The sequence below is a fragment of the Pseudophryne corroboree genome, chromosome 12 (assembly GCF_028390025.1).
Source record: "Pseudophryne corroboree isolate aPseCor3 chromosome 12, aPseCor3.hap2, whole genome shotgun sequence".
Classification (NCBI taxonomy): Eukaryota; Metazoa; Chordata; class Amphibia; order Anura; family Myobatrachidae; genus Pseudophryne; species Pseudophryne corroboree.
The window spans coordinates 60,508,603-60,530,705 of NC_086455.1; the positions used below are offsets into that span (position 1 = coordinate 60,508,603).

The window sequence follows — 22,103 nt, forward strand, 5'->3', positions numbered from 1 at the left end:
CAACAAAATAGGTGCTCCTGCTTCTAAGCAGACTATTGCTCGCTGAATTTGTAGCACAATTCAGCTGGAGCATTCTGCGGCTGGATTGCCGCATCCTAAATCAGTAAAAGCCCATTCCACGAGGAAGGTGGGCTCATCTTGGGCAGCTGCCCGAGGGGTCTCGGCTTTACAATTTTGCCGAGCTGCAACTTGGTCAGGGGCAAACACGTTTGCTAAATTCTACAAAATTGATACCCTGGCTGAGGAGGACCTTGAGTTCTCTCATTCGGTGCTGCAGAGTCATCCGCACTCTCCCGCCCGTTTGGGAGCTTTGGTATAATCCCCATGGTCCTTACGGAGTTCCCAGCATCCACTAGGACGTCAGAGAAAATAAGATTTTACTCACCGGTAAATCTATTTCTCGTAGTCCGTAGTGGATGCTGGGCGCCCATCCCAAGTGCGGATTGTCTGCAATACTTGTATGTAGTTATTGCCTAACTAAGGGTTATTGTTGAGCCATCTGTTGAGAGGCTCAGTTATATTTCATACTGTTAACTGGGTGTAGTATCACGAGTTATACGGTGTGATTGGTGTGGCTGGTATGAGTCTTACCCGGGATTCAAAATCCTTCCTTATTGTGTCAGCTCTTCCGGGCACAGTATCCTAACTGAGGTCTGGAGGAGGGTCATAGTGGGAGGAGCCAGTGCACACCAGATAGTACCTAATCTTTCTTTTAGAGTGCCCAGTCTCCTGCGGAGCCCGTCTATTCCCCATGGTCCTTACGGAGTTCCCAGCATCCACTACGGACTACGAGAAATAGATTTACCGGTGAGTAAAATCTTGTTTTTGGGTTCCACCCATGGCCAGCCCTCATGGTGAACATCTTATGTCTCATATTTGGTAAATCGGCCCGGTCTTCAGTTAATGAAGCTAAATATATGTATTGGAGAACCAACGTTGTTTTTATAAGCCGTTCCTTTTAATGTCAGAAATTGGTCTCTACCAATAGTGACTTCCAGATATTTGCATGTATCTTTAAAGCTGTATTATGTGGATCTGCGATCAGGAACTGAAGTGTTGACATGGAGACACATAAAGAATTTTACGGGCCAACCACCAACACCGCGCGACAAGCTTTCCTGCTGGGCTTACAAAGACCGGTGAGCATAGAGCACTGTAAGATTACCATCAGGCCAGCTTACATCTCTCTGTTGTCACCTCTTAAAATTAAGTGTAAGTACCAGCTGTGACTTGATTAATACTTTTTCTGTTATAACAGAAGCATCATACAACTGGCCGCACACTGTAAATTTATGAACCAGTTTGTTAGTCCTAGATTAAATTGGCATACTAATATTTGGAAGTGTGGGCTTGTGGATGACTGGACCAGTGCTCTAATTTGGCCTTCGCCGTGTGGGTCCAGATTAGTTACTAATCCTATCATTTGGTGATTACGTGAAATGACTGGTTGACCATCTGTATGGCCATCTGAAATCTTTGCAAGGAGTTTTAATATACACAGTAGCATTTTGTATACACAGTACACATCTTATCTATGCATCTCTGCAATTTATTTTCTAACCCTTGACCCACAGCACAGTAACATTAAGGATGGATACACATTAGGCAGATACGGACATGATTTGCTGTTTCGGAACAACAAATTATGCATACTACCTAATGTGTACGTCTGATTGCGCGCTCCCATGGGTCGCATGCAACATCTTCCTTCAGCATTGTTCCGCCGCTAACCAGAAGATATCACATACGACCCGCTGTATTGTAATGAAGGACAGAATGAGATGTTGATCCTTACATCTGCTAGTGTGTTCGGCCAGTCTCCACTGGTCCAGGCCAATGGGAATTCGGCCCGACTAGTTATTTGGTTGGAAGGAAAATCTGGTAATGTATGTGAGCAAATGACAATCAGCAATTTGCTCCCAAACACTGGAAAATAGACAGAACCTGTTGTACAGACAAGTAATTGAAATGAGATATAACCAACTTGTCTGAATGACCATTTTGTCTGTTTTCATTTGGGAGCAAACAGGTTGATTTTCATTTGCTCCCATACATTACCAGATTTTCATTCCAACCACCCAACAATTTGAATGGTTGGAGGAAAGTTGTTCTGGTGTAGGGCCAGCTGACCAACTAGTGTACATCGTATACCCAGTGGTATTTTGTGGAAGTATAGGTTCAGGAAAAGCACTCAAAATAAACTTTAAAACAAAAGTTTTTCTTATTATTTTCTGGATGGCATTAGAATGGAGTGATATATTACTGAAATATTTCTTTGCGAACTATAGAATATACACAAAGGCATTTGAATAGAGTTAGTGTCCGAAAAGGAACGGGAAGGAGATTGTGATTTAACGAAACTGACAGTTTGGAGATACTGATAGGAGGAAGGAACGGAGTGTCGAGTTTGAAGATCTGAAAATTAAATGGTGAAATTTGACCTTGACCATGGTGAAATCTATCAATCTGAATCCCCTGCCAGAAGGTGGCCATAGTGGTGCCATTACCCAGAGGAAACAAACTCTTTTAGGAAGTATGTTTTGTCCAGGACAGGTTCAGGAGCGCCGTTCTGATATAAGTCACAGTTAATAGAGTCACAGAGGTTCAAGAACAGCGTTCCTGCTGAAATATAGCACTACATATACCTAACCAACTGTTTCATCAGAGCAGCCATCTTCTCTCCAGCTGAACGATTCTGTGTTGTCACAGAAGCAGGTGGACACTGTCTACTTCTATTGTTGAAAAAGAGAAACATAAATTTATTTTAAAATGTGTTTCACATATATGCCATCAGACCCCTTATCCAGGGATTTTGGTTACATAAAAAAAAAGAAAAGGTCAAAATATAAAAGAAATTAAAATATTTAAAAGAAACCTTTAAAAACTAAAAAATATATTAACTAAACAATACATTTTTTGATGATTGTCATCTTTATTACCATCGTGAGATGTAATACTAATAGTTGCATGGGCACATGCAGGGGTGCTTTAAGTGAGGAGGGGGCCCGAGGCGCAGGCTCCAAGTTCACAGTGAGTTTCTAAGGCACATGTAGAATCTCAAGAGCATTTTCCCGATCATTTGTGCAGTGCTGCTGCTGTCGCAGGACTCCAGAGAGTTAATTACCATGCAGGGGTGCAAGGTGTGCGGTGTGGGCCCCCCCCAGGACCCAGGGTCTGTGTGCATCCCCATTATAAATACGCCACTGGACAAATGACAGGTGGGAGTGGTTAGTATTATTAGTGTTGCAGGATTATAGATGAGGGGTAGGAATAGTAGAGATAGTACTAGAACAAGTAGGGACACAGGGGACTGTTGGGTGGTAGTAGTGACGTACTATACGGGCACGGACTGCAGTGTCATCAAACTGGTATTAGTGAGTATATATTGTGTGAAGGTCTTGATCTCTCCCTCCCAGCCCCACTTATTGCAAATGTTGTTGCCCCAGCCCCTATTTCCACACCACTGCTAATATTTACAATGAATATTTCTCTTCTTTTTCCCATTTTAGATTAATATATTTTGGAGGCTATGGGTGCAGAAGCCACAATCAACTTAGCGACTGTTTTCACGTGCACGAGGCATCATGGGTAATAAAATCAACTTAATTGCTCTTTTATTTGGCTTGAACAATCAGTTTTGTGAAATAGTTTTTAAAACATCAGTGTATTTAAGTAAATCATATTAATTTGGTGCTATATGTAGCAGAACAACATTTAGTAAATAAGGACTGTCGCTTCTTTCTCATGGGTTTGCAGCAGGGAGTGGAATAGATTTGCATCTTACACATTTACATAGCTATGTGCAATAATTGCAGCTGTATGGGGATATAACGGAACTGTAGTGTGGAAATAAAACTTTAGTTAGTCAAATCTAAAAAACCACATGATGCACATTTTGTTTATTGCCTAACTACATATCATTGGACAGTCATTCTATCTGGGTGTAGTACTGCTGACCGGCGGTCAGGAGACCGCCGGTCAGCTTACCGACGCCGGGATCCCGGCAGCATACCGACGACGGGATCCCGGAGGGGAGGGGCGCGTGCAGCAAGCCCCTTGCGGGCTCGCTACGCTCGCCACGCTGCGGGCTCAGTGGCGACCTGCGGTTGCCACGGGTTCTATTCCCACTCTATGGGTGTCGTGGACACCCACGAGTGGAAATAGTCCCTGTTGGTCGGCATGCCGACCATCGGGATAGTGAGCTGTCGGGCTCGTGGACGAGGTCATGTGACTGTCGGTCAGCTGACCGGCGGTCACATGAATACCATCCATTTTATCTGTCTAATAAGTTGTGTGGATGATTTTGTCGTTCCACTCTTCCCTGAGAACCTTTTGTATAGACTGCATTATATGGTGAACCTTTTCATTTAATTCGGACACAGGGGGTCATTCCGAGTTGATCGCTCACTAGCAACTTTTTGCAGCGCTGCGATCAGATAGTTGCCGCCTATGGGGGAGTGTATTTTAGCTTTGCGAATGTGTGAACGCTTTTGCAGCTGACGGCACAAAAAGCTTTTTGCAGTTTCTGAGTATCTCCTGACTTACTCAGCCGCTGCGATCACTTCAGTATTTTTGTACCCGGAATTGACGTCAGACATCCGCCCTGCAAACGCTTGGGCACACCTCCGTTTTTCCAAACACTCCCAGAAAACGGTCAGTTGACACCCACAAATGCCCTCTTTCTGTCAATCACCTTGCGATCGGCTGTGCGACTGAATTCTTCGTTAAATCCATCGCCCAGCATGATCCTCTTTGTACCCGTATGACGCGCCTGTGCAATGCGGTGCATACGCATACGCAGTTTTGCCGAGATTTAACCTGATCGCAGCGCTGCAAAAAGTTAGCGAGCAATCAACTCGAAATGACCCCCCACATTGGGGGGGGATTTTCAGTTGTTTGAAAAGTCAGTTTGGTGTCTGTTGTTCCCTATCTCATAGACAGGAAAAAACAGACAACCAACCGACTTTTCAAACATTTGAATTCCCCCCAGTATATTTATAGCATAATGTACTCCCCCACTAGCACCATTCCTCACTAACAGTCGCATCTGTACAGCACTGATTGTGTACTATGATTATGTTCTGTCTTTGTGTACTATGATTGTCTACTATGCGTAAACAACACATCTATATATAGTGCACTCTTTTGTGCTCTGCATATGTAAATGTGTACAGTTTTTTTCATATAAGCTACATTGGCATCACTATCATTCTGCACGTTTAATATGAGCCTCATATCAGTACTATGTCCTTCAATTATCTCTAGATCTGCGACTTTTCAATCCTATCCTTACATTATGTCATTGCTCTTGTCCCATGCAGCCCTGTCTTCTCTAACACATCACTCATCTTCTGATGTACTCTGTGCTGGTGGAACCCCTCCTCCTTTAACTCTCAGTCTGTAGCTTCCTGCTGCCACCTTTTATTATTGTTATTATTGTCCTTTATTTATATGGCGCCACAAGGGTTCCGCAGCGCCCAATTACAGAGTATATAAGCAAATAATCACAACAGGAAAACAGTGACTTAAGGGGGGTACACATGGAGAGATCAGTGCTTAAATTCTAAGCAATCTGACTAGATTGCTTAGAAGTCGAGCACTGATCTCTCTGTGTGTACCCCCCACAGCGATAGCGATGCGCGGTCCCGCTAGCACATTGCTCAATGAGCGCCCCCCCCACTCAGCACAACGCGATGTGTTCTGAGCAAAGGGGGCGCTCATTTCACCCAGCGCGCCCGCGCATCGCTATCGCTGTGGGGGGTACACACGGAGATGGTCAGAGAAATGCCATTAGAATCCAGAGGCGCTCAAAGAAAAACATAAATAAACATTCATAGTGTATCACACATATGTATAGAGCTGATTCAATTAAAATGTTTTAATAAGCCTTATACCTAAAGTTGAGTCTACTTTTTTAGGAGTAGACAATCACACATTTTTGGGGGGAGCTGGAGTTCTACCAGTATGGATTCCGAGTGGCTTTGATCCTCCTCTCCACAGATGTGTCCCAAAAAAGAAAGATAGAAAACCTCCAATGGTGCAATATCTTTTATTTGCTGTGCTAAACATATAAAACAGGGATAAGGGTGGTCTCTCACCATATGAAGTGGTCTACGAAGTAGACAAAAACAGCAGGTTTAAAAGGTGTTCACATTCGGGCGTCCCCGGAACCGGCTGCTCAGCTCCACAGGTGATGTCCCAACAGTCTCCCTCACAATAAACAAGTCCTCCTGCCGACGCGTTTCGACACAACCAGTGTCTTCATCAAGGCATAAATTTATGCCTTGTGAGGGAGACGGTTGGGACATCACCTGTGGAGCTGAGCTGCCGGTTCCGGGGACGCCCGAATGTGAACACCTTTTAAACCTGCTGTTTTTGTCTACTTCGTAGACCACTTCATATGGTGAGAGACCACCCTTATCCCTGTTTTATATGTTTAGCACAGCAAATAAAAGATATTGCACCATTGGAGGTTTTCTATCTTTCTTTTTTGGGACACATCTGTGGAGAGGAGGATCAAAGCCACTCGGAATCCATACTGGTAGAACTCCAGCTCCCCCCAAAAATGTGTGATTGTCTACTCCTAAAAAAGTAGACTCAACTTTAGGTATAAGGCTTATTAAAACATTTTAATTGAATCAGCTCTATACATATGTGTGATACACCATGAATGTTTATTTATGTTTTTCTTTGAGCGCCTCTGGATTCTAATGGCATTTCTCTGACCATATCGATTTCTGGAGTGTGGGGTGACACTTCTTTGTCCATTTCCTGAAATCAGAGGCAGCCATCATTGGCGCACGGTATCTTATCATTATTATTTTTTGGTACACACGGAGAGATGTGTGCTGAGCCGTCTGTGTTGAGATCGCTGAGCACACATCTCTCCCGTCAGTACTGGCCTTTCCAGTTGAAGACAATATAGGACAAGTACAGGGTAACTAAACATAATTACATCAGCAGATGACACTGAGATATGTATCAGGGTGGAAACCTGTCACTGCCCCTGTCATATACAGCCCTGTCCCCACTAACACATCAGATCACTGCCATCTACATTATAACTGCACGCATCTCCTGCTACTGTGACATTCCGATGATCTGATTGGCTATAGGTTTGTATGTCTCCACAAAGTTCAAAACCTGAGGACATCCCAATATACAGGAGATGTATATTGAATGCAATAATAATATAATATGCTCAGACCTCAGTTAAATGCTTCTTAAAATCTGCACCACTAATCCTCTGTTTGGTCAACCCATTTGTATTGTTTGCAGGAAGGTCAGATGTTTTGGGGATGGAACAATGATATCCACGTATTTGACACAGAGGAACAAGCCTGGATACAGCCTGCTGTAAAAGTAAGATCTATGCAGTTTAATACTGTATGTCATTTCAGTCACAGCAGACATATGTTATAATGGTCTCACTGTTATTTGTAGAACACTCCCCCGCAAGCACGTGCCGCCCATTCCTGCGCTCTCCTAGGAAATAGAGGATACGTGTTCGGTGGGCGTGTCCTGGTTAGCACTGCATCTTACTACAGATTTTATTATTAGAAGCTGTATGCAGCGGACCAGCTTATGTTTACTCTGTCCTTATCTTTATGTCTAGCAAACACGGATGAATGATTTGCATTTTGTGAACTTGGACGCATGGACTTGGTCTGGAGGGTAAGATAAACAATGAATAGCAAACATCGACCGTCTTTGATTTTATAAACCAATGGTGGCATTTATTTTCTGCAAGTTAGTAGAGTGAAATGTCATTTGAATTTCTCAGTGTTGTCTACGAAAGACAGAACTTGTACCATTATATATTTCTGGACAGTAACAAATGCACTTGTATCATATCTCCCGACATTAGGGGGCATGGCCATGTTTCAGAGAGGTGTGGCAATGTCATGGAGGGGCGTGGCCACATCACACAAGACAGTAGGCTGCCACTTACCCCTTCTGTCACCTTCTCACAGCTATGTGCTCCTGTTCATGTGTGTGCAGCAACCGTTCTACTTTGCTCTTCTATGCAGAGCAGAAGTGACTAACTGCCCTGTGACATTCTATCCAAGATCATGATGGTGGCACCGAGCTCTCAAATAGGGACTTTAACATCAGAATTGGGATGGTTGGGAAGTACAGACACTAGCCTATCCTCAAATTGCAGAAAATATCGCCATTTGGCATCCACGGACTTTGCGACTAAGCCACGACATGCAACCTGCCATACAATTTTGTTCCAAATATACGTCTTACTTGCATCAATAATGCCAGGAAAGGGTAGTGAGGTAGCCTGAACACTGGCCCAGGCATTGCAAGCAGCTCATGTGTGACTCAGATCCTAACCTGGGTAAAAAGGAAAGCCAGAGGTCCGATATACGGGTAAGCATCCCACCACATGGCGTTGTGCTTTAATCTGCGTCTTTATACAGACTGTATTGCAACAAATCCTGAGTGCCCAGAGACTATAAGTGGCTTTGGATGCAGCTACAATTAAGAAATTAGTGCTAAATTAAGTTAGAGGTACAAAAGTCTGGGAATCGCCAGCTGTGGCTCAGTGTCTAAGTCACGCCATGCGTCTCCTGCAATGTGGCACTGAAGGGATGAGTGAATGAGGACACATCTGTTTATTCATATGATTGTAAGTCACTGTCCAGTAATATTCGGGTAGTGCAAATGTAGGTGCAGATTAAGAGAGGAGGGGGCCTGTGTGCAGTCTGGGTGCATGTGCAGGCCTCAGGGAACATGGCGCCCGGACCTTGTTTCCGGGGACACCTCTATTGCGCATGTGCAAATGATGTGATTTATGTCTGCAGCGCCGGCCTCCGTGGGACTCCAGAGCACAGGGTACAGTGTGGGCTCTCCTGGACCTAAGGGCCCGTGTGCACAACACAACCTGCACCCATTCTAGATATGTACAAACTGGCTGCTGGCACTGTCACACATGCTGCTTGTTGCCTGTGTTATTCATATACTCTGTTCTCTTTAGAATGCAAGTTAATGGAGAGAAACCAAAAGGCAGATCGTGGCACACCTTAACACCCATTGCAGCTGACCAGTTATTTCTGTTTGGAGGCCTCAGCAGTGAAAGTGCACCACTAAGTGAGTTATTCCTATATAATGCTGTAGTGGGGTATTTGGGCTGTGACCGTTGTTCATCACAGAGATGCATTCCGAGTCTATCATCTATCATCCACTCCTGACAAAGCCACTTGCACTCAGTGGTATATTTCAAAGTCACGGCTTTTCAGTGATTTAACCACTTGCCTGGCATGGTCGCATCAGATGCGACCATGCCTGCAAGTGCTCTATCTGATCTGGTCGTACAGGATGCGACCAGTCAGATAGAGAGTGATAGCAGCGGCAGGGAAGGGAAGCTTCCCTCCGCTGCTGCTGTCAGAGGGACCGGTCCCTCTGCCTCCCTGCACTCTCCCCCTGTGTATGCCATGCTGCTGATTGGTCAGCACGGTAGGACCCCCCCCCCATCCCTCCAGCGGCTGCAGACAATGGCAGCCACCCCCAGACCCCCCCCCCCCTGTATACCTGGAGGCTGTACCGGCTTTCAAAATGAAAGCCGCAATGGTTGCGATGTTCCCGGTCGATGTTTGAAAAAAAATGTAAAAAAAGATATATTTTTTTTAGCTAAAATAATTTGGGATAGGGTTAAATTCACATTCTTCACCTAATTCACTTATTAAAAATAAAAATGACAATTTCGGAGCAGTTTTTGGCTAAATAAATTGTCAGTTAAGTGGTTAAAAAAATCAATAATATTAAGAGAAAAACACTGCTGGCTTTGTATTTCTTATTATTGCCTTTAAATCCCACGACCAGAATCTCTGAAAAGCGTCTGCTTAGTAAATATACTCCTTAATAGTCACTAGCCCCAATGTTACACAGTGAAGCCACGTATTAGTGTCATTGTATTTTCCACAATTGTGTTTTCCAGGTGATGGATGGATCTACAGCCTGGCAACCAATGAATGGAAGCAACTTAAACACTTACCAAAAGATCAGCCAAGGTAACATGGTGTAACATGGAGCTTTGTTTCATCCCTCACACGTCTGGGTTGCGGCCGATATGTCTACCACCCCTTAGAGATATATGTAGCATAACCTGTCCATGCTTTTTATATATACCATGCACTATTTTTCTGATTTGATTCAGTATATTATAGATGTGTCCTCATACATCCAGCCTCAATACGCCACACAGCGCGGGATGCCTGGTGTGAGTGGCCCGCCAGGTCCCATGCAGCTCTGCTAACATTGGGCGTCTTTTTTTTTTTTTTTTTTAATGAAAATGTGATTAGAATGTGCTGAGTCATTTAATATGTGACACTTGTACAGTGTGTGTGACTGAGTCTGTATACGGAGCAGAACAGAACTTGTAACTTGGATTGGAAAAAAGTTTGGCTGCTGCATTGTAGCACTTCATGTACAGAGTCATAGAGGTAAATTTACTAAGATGGGAATTCTATGTAAGATGGGATGTTGCCCATAGCAACCAGTCTAGCACCTTCTAGAAGATAATACCTAGAATCTGATTGGTTGCTGTGGGTGACATGCCATGTTAAGTAGAACTTCCATCTTAGTAAATTTACCTCATAGACTCAGTCGCACACAGATATACAAGTGTCACATATAAAATTAATCAGCACAGTTGCACGCCCTAGTCACGTTGCATTACGAATAAGACACATTTCGGCAAAAAAAAAGACTCAACACTAGAAGATTTTCACGGGAGTTGATTGGTACGACTGCAGCAATGATGTATGAGGACACATCTATATCGCCTGTATTCTGTCAAGCTTAATATCGAAAGCATCAAAACAGATGTTAACAAAATGTCCTTGTGCTACTGGTGCAGAACTGGATGCACCTTGTGATGTCTGAGACTCAGGATATTTGCTTAAATCCGCAGTGCGTAAAAATGTTAAGAATTACTAACTGCGCAATAGAGCAGCCAATAAAATTCTACTCTTCTAAGAGTTCACCTTCACCCCTCACCAATATGCAAATAGGAAAAAATGGAGAGAAACTTAGCCGACACTCTTCATCATTTTCTGGGTCTTGTAGACTCCATAGGTATTCACCATTCATAGGTATACCATCATAAAAAATATAAATGAAATATATACTGTATAGTGAAGTACAGTTTTAATAAAAAATCACATGTACATACACACATAAACATATAGTAAAACACTGAAAGTAAAAGTCAGATTTGACAGAGGTCCAGGATAAGCGTATGCAGTGGGTAATTACTGAATACATAAGAACTGTGGCCAAACAAGCATTTGGATTTGATGAAGAAATCTGATTTTCACCTTGAGAAAGACCCCAGCACGGGGTGGAAATGTGACGGTGGTTCCAGCAGGAGTTCCAGCCAGTGCCAGTGGAGTTATTAACCAGTACTTATTCCAAACAAGCCAGGTTTTTCAGATCTGAGTGTTGTTTTCAGTGTTTTACTATTATGTTTATGTGTGTGTGTGTGTGTGTGTGTGTGTGTGTGTGTGTATATATATATATATATATATATATATATATATGTGTGTGTGTGTGTGATTTTTATTAAAACTGTATTTCACTATATACATTTAATTTAGATTTTTTATGATGGTATACCTATGAATGGTGAATATCTATGGAGTCTACAAGACCCAGAAAGTGGTGAAGAGCACCTGATAAGTTTCTCTCCATTTTTTCCCTATTTTTTGTAAATCCACTATTTCTCTAACGTCCTAGTGGATGCTGGGGACTCCGTAAGGACCATGGGGAATAGACGGGCTCCGCAGGAGACAGGGCACTTTAAGAAAGAGTTTGGATACTGGTGTGCTCTGGCTCCTCCCTCTATGTCCCTCCTCCAGACCTCAGTTAGAATCTGTGCCCGGACGAGCTGGGTGCTACTTAGTGAGCTCTCCTGAGCTTGCTAAAAAGAAAGTATTTTGTTAGGTTTTTTTATTTTCAGAGAGATCTGCTGGCAACAGGCTCTTTGCTACGTGGGACTGAGGGGAGAGAAGCAGCCCTACTCACTGAAGATAGATCCTGCTTCTTAGGCTACTGGACACCATTAGTTACAGAGGGATCGTACACAGAATCGCACCCTTGGTCGTCCGATCCCGGAGCCGCGCCGCCGTCCCCCTCGCAGAGCCAGAAGACAGAAGCCGGTGACAGAAGCAAGAAGACTTCGAAATCGGCGGCAGAAGACTCCAGTCTTCATATGAGGTAGCGCACAGCACTGCAGCTGTGCGCCATTGCTCCCACACTAAACCCACATACTCCGGTCACTGTAGGGTGCAGGGCGCAGGGGGGGGCGCCCTGGGCAGCAATTAGAGACCTCTTTGGCAAAAGTTTGCATAATATACAGTTGGGCACTGTATATATGTATGAGCCCCCGCCAAAATTGTACATGAAAGCAGGACAGAAGCCCGCCGTCGAGGGGGCGGGGCTTCTTCCTCAGCACTCACCAGCGCCATGTTTTTTCTCCACAGCACCGCTGAGAGGAAGCTCCCCAGTCTTTCCCCTGCAGTTACACGGTAGAAGAGGGTAAAAATAGAGGGGGGGCACATAATTAGGCGCAAAATCAATATAAACAGCAGCTACTGGGTTAACATTAAGTTACTGTGTTATTCCTGGGTTAATAGCGCTGGGGTGTGTGCTGGCATACTCTCTCTCTGTCTCTCCAAAGGGCCTTATGGGGGAATTGTCTTCAGATGAGCATTCCCTGAGTGTGTGGTGTGTCGGTACGTGTGTGTCGACATGTCTGAGGTAAAAAGCTCCCCTAAGGAGGAGATGGAGCAAATATGTGTGTGAGAGGGTGTCTCCGTCGACAACGCCGACACCTGTTTGGATATGTGTAATTAAGTGCTAAGGTGAATTTATTGCACAAAAGATTAGAGAACAGACAGGAAATCTACCCATGTCTGTCCCTATGTCGCAGAGACCTTTAGAGTCTCTCAATGCTCACTATCCAAAATAATAGACACTGATATCGACACGGAGTTTGACTCCAGTGTCGACTACGATAATGCAAAGTTACAGCCAAAATGGCAGAAAAGTATTCAATATATGATTATTGTAATAAAAGATGATTTGCATATCACTGATGACTCATCTGTACCTGACACAAGGGTACACATGTTTAATGGGAAGAAAGCTGAGGTAAATTTCCCTCCTCTCATGAAGAAAAAGAGCGGGAATCTCCAGACAAGAGACTGCAGTTTCCCACAAAGAATTCTCAGGCAGTATCCTTTCCCCACTAGGGCCAGGATAGGATGGGAATCTTCCCCTAGGGTGTCACGTTTGCCCAAAAGGTAGCCCTGACGTAACAGCTATTCTCAGGGATCCTGCAGATAGCGTGCACATTCTGGTACACTACTCAGACCGGCGATTGTGTCGGCATGGGTTTATAGCGCTGTGGCAGCGTGGACAGGTACCTTATCAGCAGAGATTGAGACCCTAGTATGTATATAGATATACATATGTATATATAGAGATATATATATATATATATTAAAGATGCTGTCTTAAGAGATATGTATATATAAAACATGCCCAAAGAGACATGAGTATACTGGGTCCTAGAGTCAAAGCTATGTCGATTTCTGCTTGACGTGTCCTGTAGAATATGCAATGGACAGATGATGCCGACTTAAGAGGCATATGGAAGGCTGAGGATTGTGTGGAGAAGGGTTCTCGGACCTTGTCTCCACAGCTATAGCTGGTAATTCTGATATTTTGCCTTATATTCCTGCACAGCCTAGGAAAGCACGACATTATCAAATGCAGCCTTTCGAATAAAGAAACAAGAAAGTCCGAGGTGCGTCCTTTCTTGCCAGAGGCGGGGGCAGAGGAAAGAAGCTGCACAACACAGCTAGTTCCCAGGAACAGAAGTCCTCCCCGGCCTCTACAAAAATCCACCGCATGTCGCTGGGGCTCCACAGGCGGAGCTAGGCCCGGTGGGGGCACGCCTTCGTAAGTTCAGCCACAAGTGGGTTCACTCCCTGTTAGATCCCTGGGCAATAGATATTGTGTCTCAGGGATACAAGCTGGACTTTGAGAAGATGCCCTCTCACCGACGGCCCTGCCGGCTTCCCCCCACGAGAGGGAAACAGTGTTAACTGCAATTCACAAATTGTATCTTCAACAGGTGGTGGTCAAGGTTCCCCTCCTTCAACAAGGAGGGGGTTATTATTCGACCATGTTGTAGTCCCGAAACCAGACGGTTCGGTCAGACCCATATTGAATTTAAAATCCTTGAACATATACCTGAACAGGTTCAAGTTCAAGATGGAATCGCTAAGAGCGGTCATTGCAAGCCTGAAAGGGGGAGATTTTATGGTGACTCGGGACATAAAGGATGCATACCTTCATGTCCCCATTTATCCACCTCATCAGGCGTACCTCAGAATTGCGGTACGGGATTGTCATTACCAATTTCAGACGTTGCCGTTTGGTCTCTCCACGGCCTTGAGAATATTCGCCAAGGTAATGGCGGAAATGATGGTGCTCCTGCGGAAGCAAGGTGTCACTATTATCACGTACTTGGACGATCTCCTCATAAAAGCGAGATCAAGAGAGCAGTTGCTGAACAGCGTATCACTTTCTCTGGAAGTGTAACGGCAACGCGGCTGGATTTTATATATTCCAAAGTCGCAGTTGGTTCCTACAGCTCATCTGCCTCTCCTAGGCATGATCCTAGACACAGACCAGAAAAGGGTTTATCTCCCGATAGAGAGAGCTCAGGAGCTCGTGACACTGGTCAGGAATCTATTAAAACCAAAACAGGTGTCAGTGCATCACTGCACTCGAGTCCTGGGAAGGAGGGTGGCATCATACGAGGCCATTCCCTTCGGCAGGTTCCATGCGAGGACCTTCCAATGGGACTTACTGGACAAGGGGTCCGGATCACATCTTCAGATTAATCTCTCTCCTGTGGTGGCTGCAGAGTGCTCACCTTCTCGAAGGTCGCAGATTCGGCATTCAGGACTGGGTCCTGGTGACCACGGATGCAAGCCTCCGAGGGTGGGGGGCAGTCACACAGGGAAGAAATTTCCAAGGGCTGTGGTCAAGGCAGGAGACTTGCCTTCACATCAATATCCTGGAACTAAGTGCCATATACAACGCCCTAAGTCAAGCGGAGACCCTGCTTCGCGACCAACCGGTTTTGATTCAGTCAGACAATATCACCGCAATGGCTCATGTAAACCGCCAAGGCGGCACAAGGAGCAGGGTGGCGTTGGTAAAAGCCACCAGAATTCTTCGCTGGGCGGAGAATCACGTAAGCGCACTGTCAGCAGTGTTCATTCCGGGAGTGGACAACTGGGAAGCAGACTTCCTCAGTAGGCACGACCTCCACCCGGGAGAGTGGGGACTTCATCAAGAAGTCTTCATGCAGATTGCAAGTCGGTGGGAACTGCCACAGGTGGACATGATGGCATCCCGCCTCAACAAAAAGCTGCAGATATATTGCGCCAGGTCAAGAGACCCTCAGGCGATAGCTGTGGACGCACTGGTGACACCGTGGGTGTTCCCGTCGGTCTATGTCTTTCCTCCTCTTCCTCTCATACTCAAGGTGCTGAGAATCATAAGGAAAAGAGGAGTGAGAACAATACTCTTTGTTCCGGATTGGCCAAGAAGGACTTGGTATCCAGATCTGCAAGAAATGCTCACAGAGGACCCATGGCCTCTGCCTCTAAGACAGGACTTGTGCAACAGGGGCCCTGTCTGTTCCTAGACTTACCGCTGCTGCGTTTGACGGCATGGCGGTTGAACGCCGGATCCTAGCAGAAAAAGGCATTCCGGATGAGGTCATTCCTACGCTGATAGAGGCTAGGAAGGATGTGACGGCTCAACATTATCACCATATATGGCGAAAATATGTTGCTTGGTGTGAGGCCAGGAATGCCCCTACGGAGGAATTCCAGCTGGGCCGTTTTCCTTCACTTCCTACAGTCCGGAGTGACTTTGGGCCTGAAATTGGGTTCCATTAAGGTCCAGATTTCGGCCCCATCCATTTTCTTTCAAAAAGAACTGGCTTCTCTTCCTGAAGTTCAGACGTTGTAAAGGGAGTGCTGCATATGCAGCCCCCTTTTGTGCCTCCAGTGGCACCTTGGGATCTTAACGTGGTGTTGAGTTTCCTGAAGTCACACTGGTTTGAGCCACTCAAAACCGTGGAGTTAAAATTTCTCACGTGGAAGGTGGTCATGCTATTAGCCTTGGCTTCAGCTAGGCGTGTGTCAGAATTAGCGGCTTTGTCACATAAAAGCCCCTATCTGATTTTCCATATGGACAGGGCAGAATTGCGGACCCGTCCACAATTTCTGCCAAAAGTGGTGTCATCTTTTCATATGAACCAACCTATTGTGGTGCCTCTGGCTACTCGTGACTTGAAGGATTCCGAGTTGCTGGATGTGGTCAGGGCTTTGAAGGTTTATGTAGCCAGAACGGCTAGAGTCAGGAAAACTGAGTCGCTGTTTATCCTGTATGCATCCAACAAGCTGGGTGCTCCTGCTTCAAAGCAAACTATTGCTCGTTGGATCTGTAACACGATTCAGCAGGCTCATTCTGCGGCTGGTTTGCCGCTTCCAAAATCAGTAAGAGCCCACTCCACAGGGAAGGTGGGCTCTTCTTGGGCGGCTGCCCGAGGGGTCTCGGCATTACAGCTTTGCCGAGCAGCTACTTGGTCAGGTTCAAACACACTTGCAAAGTTTTACAAGTTTGATACCCTGGCTGAGGAGGACCTTGTGTTTGCTTATTTGGTGCTGCAGAGTCATCCGCACTCTCCCGCCCGTTTGGGAGCTTTGGTATAATCCCCATGGTCCTTACGGAGTCCCCAGCATTCACTAGGACGTTAGAGAAAATAAGATTTTACTTACCGGTAAATCTATTTCTCGTAGTCCGTAGTGGATGCTGGGCGCCCGTCCCAAGTGCGGACTTCTTCTGCAATACTTGTATATAGTTATTGCTTAAATAAGGGTTATGTTGTGGTTGCATCAGGGTTGATCTGATGCTCCGTTGTTGTTCATACTGTTAACTGGGTAAGTTTATCACAAGTTATACGGTATGATTGGTGTGACTGGTATGAGTCTTGCCCTGGATTCCAAAATCCTTTCCTTGTACTGTCAGCTCTTCCGGGCACAGTTTCTCTAACTGAGGTCTGGAGGAGGGACATAGAGGGAGGAGCCAGAGCACACCAGTATCCAAATTCTTTCTTAAAGTGCCCGTCTATTCCCCATGGTCCTTACGGAGTCCCCAGCATCCACTACGGATGACTGTGTACAACTCCGCATTAAGCCCTTTATGTGTGTGTTTTGCACCAGTGTGCTACTTACCGATGGGAACACATTTCTGTATGGCATATGTGCATGTTAATCAGTGATGTAAGAAAAAGGTCACTGAACTGAATATTTTTTAAGACATTTATTTGCCAGAAAGCTCCCTATTGGGCAGATTCATTTAGCTGCGAGCTGCGTTACGGCAGCACTGTAGGCTGCGCTCAGAGGGGGTAATTTAGATCTGATCGTAGATGTGCTAAATTTAGCACATCTATGATCAGTTACTCTTACATGCGGGGGACGCCCAGCAAAGGGCTTGTCCGCCCCGCATGCCAGGCCCTACCTCCCCCCTCACAGGTATAAAAGCATCACACGGCGGTGATGCTTTTGTACTTGGCGAGTAGCTCCCTGCCAGCGCAGCTCCTGCGCGCTGGCAGGCTGCTACTCGCCGCGTCCCGGGTCGCAGCGGCTGCGTGTGTGACGTCACGCAGCCACCGCAGCCCGCCCTCCCAACGGTCTGAACATGACTCTGTTGTCCAGACCACGCCCCCGCCAACAGCGTTCTAACGCCGTTGGCATGCCCACTCCGGCCCCACGACCTCCTCTGCCTGTCAATCAGGCAGAGGTGATCGCACCAGTGAGATGCTGTTAGCATCTCCCAGGATGAGCACGCTACTGCAGCAGTGCAGTCTGAATTACCCCCAGAGTGTGCCGTCTGAACGTAACGCGCTGAAGCCGCCTGGCTTCTGCACCTAATTGAATCTAATGAGCTGTATATGAACATTATGTAAAGCATCAATACACATCTTATTTGTGCCCAATGGCTGGGTTGATCGGAAGCTACAGTATTATGCACATATGTCTGGGCACACAGCTCTATATAACTGCAGTATGAGACTTTGGGCATGATTCAGAGGTGGACGCTGTGGTGACATCCGCCGCAAGCAAATTTTTCAGACTGCGCACATGTCCCGTAGGTTACTGCAATAAGACACAGATCCAATTGCAGTTTCGGTGGGCATTTCGAAATAGTAACGGGTGGTGGCTAGCCAGACATGGGCGTGTTGCGGTCAGTGACTACGTCTAAAGACGCAGCTTGACTGACACCAACGGCCATGTTCAGACTGAGATTCTGCGCCTCCAGTGGGACTGGTGCAATTTCATATGGTGATTCCGATGATGAGTATTAATACGTACAGTTGTGAATCACTGCCTACTGCCGCAGCTGGTGGACGTCTCAGTAGGAAGTCCACCGGCCGCAGCATTATCATAAAAATGCAGTAATGGCTGCTGCAAATAACGCACTCCCTGCTGTAACGGCGTCCACCACTGAATAAGGCTTTATGTTGCCATGTTATGCATTACTTGAGTGTGCAGATTTATCCGTCCTTGCCATCTGATTGTTTTGTGTCTGCATGCTGGGTTTGGGAAGTTGCCCCTGCGTTGCTGGGAGGCATTGCATGGTTGGAGTAATGGTACAGATGATGATGGATATTCTGTGTAAATAACCTTCTTTGTTAGAATGTTTAGGTTGAGGTGTTAAGTTAGAGCAACATTGAGGGCAAGCTAGGAATGAATGAGCTAGAGTATCAACCAGGTCAAGGCAGGCCATGCACCTCCATGCTACATGAGGACATTGCCCGAGAGAGAGGTCCTACTACTGCAGCTAGGACTGAGCCAGTGCTACCAGCAAGGATGAGGTGAGGAAGGGAGGGGCGTATGTACACCTGCTTATAGTTCTCATTGCAATGATTGCTATATCACTGTCACTCAACACGTTAAGGGGGTGATTTATCAAACCTAAGGAGTTCAAATAACCCAGGTTATGCCATTAACAACGCAGGCTACCCAGGTAGGTCTGGGAAATAACCCTTGACGCGGCAGGGGTCAAAATCCAGGGCACAGAACCCGGGTCGCAATATGGGAGTGAACGTCTGACAGCGAATCAGAGTGCAGCCCAGTGGTTTCCAAACATTTTTGAGTTACAGCGCCCTAGAGCATCAAAATTGTTTTCATGGCACCCCTAGGCCAAAAGTTTCTTATTGAGGAATTTAGAAAGAAATATTAAATTAAGTAATTTGTGTTTCTCTTACGTCCTAGTGGATACTGGGGTCTTGTACTTTAGTACCTTGGGGTATAGATCGGGTCCACTGGAGCCTGGCACTTTAAAACTTTTAGTGTGTGTATGTGTGCGCTGGCTCCTACCCTCTATGCCCCTCCTACCAGACTCAGTTTAGAAAAATGTGCCCAACGAGCCGGGTGCACTTCTCTGGAGCTCCAGAGATTTTTTTCTTTATTGTTATTTCAGTTTATTACTTTCAGGTAGTATTGGTTGGCAACCAGACTACCTGCTTCGTGGGACTTAGAGGGGGGACCGAACCAACCTTCTGAGGGTTAATGGTTCGTAATACCAGCTGACAGGACACTGTGTTCCTGAGGCGCTGATCACACATCGTTAGTATGTGTGCCCACGCCAGTAGCTAGCCGTTATCCTCTAACAGATGCCGAAGTTACAAGGTGCGGTGAGTGTTACACCGGGCACCCGGTTAGCGGGTCCCCGGTGCAGTTTTGGCGGCAAGTCATGTGGCGGTCACGGGCCCGGAGCTGCGGTGTCCGCTGCGGACAAACTGGCTTAGGGCTGTTGCCCCACAGTGCTCACTGTCTTAGCAGGCTTTGTGTGTACTGTAACAACGCATGCTTTACTGTTTTGTATGTGGCCTGTATAATCTGTATTATGGACCGCGCGCCATTGCAAGAGGCGGGGTTTCCCAGAGCGGGACCAGCGGCAGGAAGGCGCCATTTCCTGCTGCTGCGGATCTTAATGGCTGCATGCACGCTGCTCCTCCAGGACCCACGCTGCTACAGATTGTAAACTGGTACCAGGGGGTCATAGCAAGGGGAGAGTGCACCAGCGGTAGCACCGCTGCACTAGTATCAGGTCATACACATAATTCAACACATTGTGCTGCTGTGTTCTGTGTGCTGGTGTCCGCTCCTCAGTGTCACTCCAGGGGCTCTCTAGGGTCTGTGTGGGGTGTTGGTCAGTGGGCTATTGGTGTATTACTTCTGTGTATGATGTCTGTTGACATGATTATGTGTGCTGCTTCCAATTCTACCCCGTCTTCAGCGGAGTCACTCATGTGTGAGCAATGTTCCTTGTCTCCACAGGGACCCAGCTCACAGGCATCTGACTGGTTAGATAGCTTTTAAAGCATGATTCAAAATGTAAATTCAGAATTAGCTGCAGCTAAAAGAGAGAGACAGGTATTGAAACACTCTATTGATTGTGTGGCTAAAGCAGCAGATGCCAAGAAGGCTACTCAGCCCCCTCTAGTGGTGTCACATAAACGCTCACTGCCACAGGTGCTCCAGTCTGATTCTGATCAGCCTGATGTGGATGATGATATGGATGAGGACAGCTCTCTGTCCTCTGGGGTGGTGGCTCTCATTTTTGCTGTAAGAGAGGTTCTCCACATACCGGATCAGGAGGTGGAACCAGATGAGGAGTTATACTTTAATGTTAGACCCAAGAGCTCAGCAACTTTTCCGGTATCTAAAGAATTAAACTCCCTGGCCAGGGAAGCTTGGTTAAACCCTGATAAAAAATGTAAAATTCCTCAGAGGTTTTTATCTACTTTTCCCCTCGCTGCTGAGGACAGGAAGAAAACCCTCCGTCAGTCGATACGTCTGTATCCAGACTGTCAAAAAAATTGTTACTGCCGGTACCAGGGGCTATATCCCTGAAAGAGCCAGCTGACCGTAAGATTGAGACCACGCTCAAAGCAATATATACGGCAGTAGGCGCAGCACAACACCCCACAATTGTTTGTGGGTGGATTTCCAGGGTGATAGTCAAGTGGTCAGATAATGTTATTAACGGTTTGGACTCTCTGCCCCGAGATGAGGTCATTACTCTGCTGCAACATATACAGGATGCTGCAAATTTTATGAGTGAGGATATTAAAGACTTGTGTAAGATAAATGGCCGCACTACTGCTATGGCTGTTTCGGCGCACAGAGTTCTGTGGTTACGTCAGTGGTCGGCTGATGCTGATTCCAAAAATGGTGTAGAAAATCTTCCCTTTACAGGTGATGCCTTGTTTGGGGAAGAATTTAATAAATGGATCTCCCAAGTAATGGCGGGAGAGTCTACCTATCTGCCGTCGGCTGCGCCACCTGCTAGATGTTCTTACACCCGGTGAGGGACCTAATTTCCCAAGGATATCGGCTGGAATTTCAAACACTCCCTCCTCACAGATTTTTCAAGTCTGTTTTACCAGCTTTACCCGCAGCAAAAATTTCCTTGCAAGAGGCTATTCAAAAACTTTTGCTGACAGGGGTGGTGGTTCTTGCACCTCCTCCGTTACGCAACAGGGGTTTTTACTCCAATCTTTTTGTCATTCCAAAACCAGATGGTTCGTTTCGCTCCATCTTGAACCTGAAGTCTCTAAACCCGTATGTGCGTGTGTTCAAGTTCAAGATGGAATCTCTGTGGGCGGTGGTGTCCGCTCTGGAGGAGGGGGAGTTCCTGGTGTCTCTGGATATCAAGGATGCTTACCCACACATTCCTATGTGGCCTCCTCATCGGGCTTACCTCAGGTTTGCCATATTGGACGACCATTTCCAGTTTCAGGCCTTACCCTTTGGATTATCCACAGCTCCAAGGGTCTTCTCCAAGGTCATGGCGGAGTTGATGCTGCAACTGCGCATGATGGGAGTCAACATAGTCCCCTACTTGGATGATCGCCTCATAAAGGCTGTGTCCATGGATCGTCTGCTGCACTGCATCGATCTGACAGCTCGCCTACTTACAGATCATGGGTGGAT

General features: G+C 46.1%; 1 protein-coding gene across 2 annotated transcripts in view; it reads left to right on the forward strand.

Moving 5' to 3' along the window:
- Nucleotides 1-22,103, forward strand: part of KLHDC1 (kelch domain containing 1) — an 87,850-nt gene that overhangs the window by 27,487 nt on the left and 38,260 nt on the right. For both annotated transcript variants that reach the window (XM_063947546.1, XM_063947545.1), the window contains exons 4-10: nt 1,021-1,139; nt 3,510-3,588; nt 7,279-7,362; nt 7,444-7,524; nt 7,616-7,674; nt 8,987-9,099; nt 9,947-10,019. In XM_063947546.1, coding sequence (XP_063803616.1) covers nt 1,021-1,139; nt 3,510-3,588; nt 7,279-7,362; nt 7,444-7,524; nt 7,616-7,674; nt 8,987-9,099; nt 9,947-10,019 — 608 coding nt within the window. The remainder of the gene's footprint in view (nt 1-1,020; nt 1,140-3,509; nt 3,589-7,278; nt 7,363-7,443; nt 7,525-7,615; nt 7,675-8,986; nt 9,100-9,946; nt 10,020-22,103) is intronic.